Consider the following 6902-nt stretch of genomic DNA (forward strand, 5'->3'; position numbering starts at 1 on the left):
ACTATGGTAAAATAAATGTTCAGCGATATCTTCAGAAAACTTTTGAATTTTGGTGCACTTTTTTTCTCTATATAATGTTGATATGGTAACTAGTAAATGCTGTAAATTTGGTTATGCTAGCATGTGTGGAAATATTTAAACCACGTGTGTTACAACTAACTACTTTGTGCCCCGTGCTCCCCTACTGTGAAAAATGTATTTTTATTTCAAATAGGAACACTATGATATGATTACATTGAATTGAAATTGGTCACGGACGACAAATTCACCTCAAAGCAGTTCGCTTCATAATATTCCTGATAAAATTAGAGAGTAGACTTCTGGCCTCACCACTGCCATGAGGTGTGTCACAGTGGGCTTTATAAAACTGTATGTGTATAACTGAAATGTGATCTGTGAATTTGCTGCTTTGTTTGGTCTATCTGATCTCAGCATAGTGCAGTTAGCTTCCGCCTAGTCCTGAACAACTGTTCTCAGCAGCGATATTCTGTGTCAAATTGATAAAGAACCTTGGCATTACTGCGGCTGTTCCCCATCTCACGTTCTGCAGGGGCAGATCCCAAGGAAAAATGTTCCTCTTTTTTTTTTTCCACGATAGCCGAAAATTGTTGCAGCATTTGTTGGAAACACAAACGGTCTCAGAGGCCCAAACTGATTCCATTATGTGATGGCAATCTCCTATGAAAAGAGCAGAGTTAGCACTCCATTCAGCCACAGGGACTCGCGTGTGTGTGTGTTTGTGTGTGTGTGAGGGTTTTAATGATGGTGTATGTTCTTTCAATCTGTGTTCAAGTGTGTGTGAGAAATGAATGAACATCAGAATACTGGTTTGATCTCGGCGAGGTCTCTGATGCAATTGAGACACAATTTGTTCCTCTTCAATAATTTAAAAACACACACACGCATACAAACACTCATTGGGGCGAAATGCATTCGTGAATCTGTATCCAAAAAAGAGCATCCAATTGCCGTAGATCAGTTGTGGTGGGTGAGCCGATGACCTAACGGTGGACAAGAGGTTGTGTTATTCACAACATACTGTGACTATAGGCGTGCAAAACACTGTTCATCTCCCCCTGAGTGTTTTTCTGTTATACCCATGGAGCTGATCTCCAGCATTTAGCTGAGCTATTAACAGTCCTGGCCATGAACACTTACCGCCTGTGTGTGAAGTTGACAAGCTCCATGAACAAGAAAATCAAGCTGGTCCTATTACACACCTGACAGGGGGCCACACAAAAGCTTTTTTGTGTATGAGAGAATGAAAACACAGCTAAACCAGATTATTAAAACACAAATACTACCCTGCAGGAAATACAAAAATAAATTTTGTCTCGTTCTCCAGTAAAACTGTCTAGACATCATTGGACAGGGATAGTCCACCCAAAAATAAAAATTCTGTCATCGTTTTGTCCTGCATAATTTAGCTTCAAATCATTTTTATTTATTTAGATATTTTTACTAATTATTCATGCCTGGCAAATGATAACAAGATTCCTTTTTTTATTATTTTAATATATATTTTTTCTTGCTTTATGCATAAACATTGCTAAATTTTGTTAGATTTATTTTAAAGGGATAGTTCACCCGAAAATGAATATTACCCCATGATTTACTCACCCTCAAGCCATCCTAGGTGTGTTTGAATGTCTTCTTTCAGATGAATACAATCGGAGTTATATTTAAAAATATCATGGCTCTTCCAAGCTTTATAATGGCAGTGAATGGTGGTCGAGACTTTGAAGCAAAATAAAGTGTGTCCAGCCATCATAAAAAGTGCTCCTCGCGGCTCAATGGGGGTAAATAAAGGCCTTTTGAAGCGAAGCAATGAGTTTCTGTAAGAAAAATATCCATATTTTAAACTTTATAAACCGTAATCTCTTGCTTCCGCTAACTGTTGTCCTCGCGTTCATGAGAGAGTGGTGTTCCAGCGGATGACGTGGGACGTAGGATTAGCATAAACTCCGGTGAGAATATGCTAGTCTCGCGAGAACCAAGTTTTGTTTACAGCAAAGGAAAACCAGTCTCCTCTTGGCTTATATCAAAGTCCTCCTACATTTTTCTTTACAAATCCTCATTTTGTACTTCTAATTCATGACCGGTGTTTTGTTTTGCTCTCTCCTCTGCGCTTCAGCCTTTGTCACTTCTCACCGGAGCTTACGCTACGCTTACGTCCTACATCACCCGCTGGAATGCCAGTCTCTCGTGAACATGCGTATGACAGTTAGTGGAAGCAAGAGATGGTTTGTAAAGTTTACGGTTTATAAAGTTTTAAATATGGATATTTTTCTTACACAAACACATCACTTCGCTTCAGAAGTCCTTTATTAACCCCCCGTAGCCGTGTGGAGCACTTTTTATGATGGATGGATGCACTTTATTTTGCTTCAAAATCTCAACCACCATTCACTGCCATTATAAAGCTTGGAAGAGCCAGGACATTTATATAACTCCGATTGTATTCGTCTGAAAGGAGAAAGTCATATACACCTAGGATGGCTTGTGGGTGAGTAAATCATGGGGTAATTTTCATTTTTGGGTGAACTATCCCTTTAAAAAAAGATATATAAAAGATATATTAATTAAATTAATTACATAATATATATATTATACTTTTATATTATCCTGCATAATTTGGCTTGGAATATTTGGAATATTACAATGGCAAAAAAAAAAAAAACATGAAGGAGCGGCACTAACCATGGGGACCAGAACAAATTAGAGACTTATATAGGCTCTTTTAACTTAACCTAGCAACACTCAAGAAACCAACCACATATAGCAACTGCAAAGCAATGCACTGAAAACCACTCAAAACACCTTTGTGACCACATAGCAACACCCTGACAACCACCCACGACACCCTAACACGTTCACAAAAATATATAAATCTAGTGTATACATAATGTTTATTAATGCTTTGCCAGTGTAAACCCTTTTTATCATGTCAATAAAGCTTCTTACATCTTAAGGGAACTGAAACGAGAGAGAGGATCAGTTTTCTATGAGATGACGAGAGAATGAGAGCACAAATCAGATCATTTGATGCCTCTGGATCTGAGAAGATTAAAATACTCTCATTCATTGTAAATATTAAAATTTGATGTTCCACAGAGGATTTGACTGCTGGTTTCCACCCATCATCCATGCTGTGCCTATGAAATGGCACAGACTGAGGGAATGCAAACCGCTGCTCTATCATTTATCATTACACAGCTGTGCTAACCATAATTCAGCATTACACAAGACGTTTACTGTAATTAACCATTACACAGCTGCGTTTCTCTAAATTACCATTCTTTTATTCTTTGTAGAGCAAGCAAGCAATCGCTTTCTTCTCCCCTGATCTTTGCACATTTTCACTGCATGGCTGGTAGTTCAGATTGGTTCAGTAGTTTTTTGAAGCCACTTGCATTTTTCATCATCTCATGACGGACTGCAATCTATGTGAAAATCCATTTTGTTTCTTAAAGTACTTTGATCTGAATTGCTCTTTCAACAGGGATCATATTGAAACTTAGACCTTTGTGATGGAAAAGCACTGGTAGACTGAGTTGTAACTTCCTTTGTGTATGTATGTGTTGACAGAAAGCCAAACTGGCCCGAATGAGAATTTCCAAGGGTGGCAGCTCTAGCGCCTTCCCGCATAGCAAACGAAATGGACTCAACCAATCACTAGAGCTAACGGTAAGAAACACACACACTCACACATGTTGTTTCATAAATATAAACACACACACACACATTGATACTCATTTTTTCCATATTTTGTTTCAGTTTGACTTCTGGTGGCTTCTTTTTTTATTTGCCATACATTATGCATGGTTTTCAACAAGAACTCCTGAGTTTTAAAAAATTAATTAATGAATTAAAAAAAGATAAGTGTCAGGTTGTTTTGCTTTAAAAGTGTTTAAGGCTAGAGATTCACATGGGGTGATCCAATTCTCAGCACTTAAGAGCGATTATGAGATTTTTGTGTTTGCATATTTGCACAAACATCAGCTCAATTAACTCAATGACATCTAATTCATCAGGACAGAGTGATGAACTGATGTGAAAATGTCTTAATGTGTTGCTAAATACCCTCATCAGTGAGTAGGCTGTGAGCAAATTTGTGTGAACGGGAGATCTGGTCTTTATTACGGCGGTTGTTTAAAGCTGTCCAACTCCTATAAAATGCCTTCCTGGAAAAAAGAAACCTGCCATTTTCTGAATGCGTCAAATGCGTTTGAGGAACGGGGAACATGCTGAGAGTGAACAGAGAGTACAGAGACAGATTGCAGGTCACTCCAAAGACAGCTAACCAGTTTCACAGAACGTCCTCAGAGAGGTCCAGAGAGTGAAGCAGACGGGAACCTGACAAAATTGAGCTTCATTCTGGAGCCTAAGAGGCCTTCAGCCTGTCATAACAGCGTGAAAATATGTACTTAATACTGAATATTAATAAAAATGTATATAAAATACACTTAATACTGGATATAATTTAAAAAACATTAAATGGTAATGTATATTTTAATACTAAATAATAATTTATTTCTATTTACATTTGCATTCGGCAGATGGTTTTATCCAATTTAGCCAACAACAAATGAGACACCTAGTATAAACAAATTAATTAATTCAATTAATATTAATGCTAAAAATAGATACAGATCACATTTCTGTCTAGTCTACTGAGGTTGGATCAGATCAAGGGAACTAAAAGAATTTGGGAAAGGACAAAAGTGATTAATTTCAACATTTCTACTTTTTTTTACACACATCCATCATTGGGTTGTCCGAGACTCCAAATATAAAAACAGTAAAGTCAAAATCAACAGAAAAAAGGAGGGTTAAGAATACACATTAGGTTTTTTTCCTCTCCAAAAATCAGGTCTTTGACGGTGAATCACACAAGAACACTTAAAATAGTGGTTATGTGCTTAACTGTCACAATGGAAAAATTTGTAACGGTCCTAAAAAATAAGCTTCGTTTTCTTTATGAAAAGTATTCTTATAATATGCAGTCCTTTCATTTTGGAGTTAATTTGAGGTTCCTTAATTCGATTCACCCAAGAATGGTCTGACTTTGCATCAAACTGAAGAAGCTGCTTCTAGGTTAGCCTGTCTGAATAGCTCATAAATACCTCGCAGATCACATGCAAGCATGCAATCTGCTCAGAATAAGAGTACTCATGGTATGTTACTGTAAGATGCCTAATTTTGCGCTCTCTTCATTTCTATCAATATCTTTCTTTTTCCTTCTGTCTCTCTCTCATCCCACACATCACTCACTGACTATTTTGGTGCTCGCATCGTGTTAAGACGTTGTGGAAATGGTGAAAATGTGGAGCAGTGTATGTGTTCAGCCAGAGGGCCACGTTTGCGAGCACAAGCTCCCTGGCAAAAGCTTTACAATAAAAGAGACAGATATGTGGCGTTTTAGTAACCGTACCAATGGATTTGTGAAACAGAAAAGTGGAATCACTCTGATTCGCCCAATCCTCTGAGGCCCCTCGTCCTTCCTTTCTCTCAAGTTGTGTTTATTTAAAGTTATGGATGATATATTGTGCTGCTCTGATATGGATGAAGTTCCTTCCAAAAGCAGTAAACCACTCTCCATGTCTCTCCCTCCCACTCTTACACAACAGCAGCTCCCCTATTACAAGATGAAACTTTCACCACAGGTACTGAGCCAAACAACACACACTCTGTCCCTCTCTCCACTTCATTATTCCTGCATGAAATGTGGTGATTCCTTAAAAATTATGTGAATTTTGTGTGTGTTTCTGCAGGGCTCCTTAGAGGAGGACCAGCAACTGAAGAAGACCACATCTCTGCTGGAGAGTCAACATCACCATCTTCTGCACTGCCTGGAGAAGACCACGGTCAGTCAGAAGCAGTGGTGGCTTCTTTTGAAACACTACAAAATGAAACTTTACGAATCTTTTGTTTCGAACGAGTGGTTCAGAATGTGTCTCAAACTCGCCAAATCACGTGTTTTGAACAAACGAGGCTTTGTAATACGGTCTTGAACTTTGGTTTCAAAACATTTCAAAATTCGGAGGCTTCGTGCTAGATGGCCTTGATTTAACTGATCTCGGGTCAGTTTTATCATTTAGATTTTTTTATTATTATTTTAATGAATTTTATTACTTACACATGTATAATTCAAAAAGAAAAAAGATAGTTTATTGATTCCTATTGCCCTAGTTTGCCAAGCCCTGCCTAATTACAAGCAAAACAAGCACTACACTTCAATAAAAGAACACAAATTTTACAGAACCTTCATATTTAATGGCATTTCATTATTTGTAGATTACATTAATAGATTACACTTTCATGAAAACATTAGCAATTGGCTTGTAAAATGTGTAATTATACATGTTTGGGCTGAGTTCTGAGTTTGTTTGTTTTTTCATTGCATTTACAACGTTTCTTTACCAGCAGGAGCCGCCAAACTGTCAATCATTCATGCTTGAAAAGTGAATCATTTTTCGAAGGAGCTGGTTTCGAAAAAAGCTTTGTTCCTCCCATCAATAGTTAGAAGCTTTCTATCACTCTCAAGTTAAAGTCAGCGTAAAATACAGCCTACTCTAATGTGTTAAAGAACTTGTTAATGGCTTTCCAGCCACGTGCAAAGAACGGCGTGACGTGACGCACCAAAACACAGCGTAAAAAGCACATAACAACTTACCTTGTATTTTCATGACATCCGCGATGCTTCTCCAGTCGCCATCCGACTTAAAGGGGTCATATGATGCTTTTTTAAAGATCATTATTTTGTGTATTTGGTGTAACAGAATATGTTGACATGCTTTAATGTTCAAAAAACACATTATTTTTCAAATACTGTACATTATTGTAGGTCCTCTATGCCCCGCCTCTCTCAAACGCTTCGTTTTCTACAAAGCCCCCTCCTT

The 6902-nt window shown here is 37.8% G+C and overlaps 1 protein-coding gene across 2 annotated transcripts in view; it reads left to right on the forward strand.

Moving 5' to 3' along the window:
• The window catches only part of kcnd3 (potassium voltage-gated channel, Shal-related subfamily, member 3), a 113355-nt gene that overhangs the window by 101819 nt on the left and 4634 nt on the right, over positions 1-6902 (forward strand). Inside the window, exons 4-6 of one of the 2 annotated variants that reach the window (XM_016516892.1) lie at positions 3589-3687; positions 5634-5666; positions 5775-5867. In XM_016516892.1, coding sequence (XP_016372378.1) covers positions 3589-3687; positions 5634-5666; positions 5775-5867 — 225 coding nt within the window. The remainder of the gene's footprint in view (positions 1-3588; positions 3688-5633; positions 5667-5774; positions 5868-6902) is intronic. The other variant, XM_016516893.1, reaches the window with a different exon arrangement.

Source organism: Sinocyclocheilus rhinocerous, unplaced genomic scaffold (assembly GCF_001515625.1).
Source record: "Sinocyclocheilus rhinocerous isolate Xijiao unplaced genomic scaffold, SAMN03320098_v1.1 scaffold988, whole genome shotgun sequence".
NCBI classification, from domain to species: Eukaryota; Metazoa; Chordata; class Actinopteri; order Cypriniformes; family Cyprinidae; genus Sinocyclocheilus; species Sinocyclocheilus rhinocerous.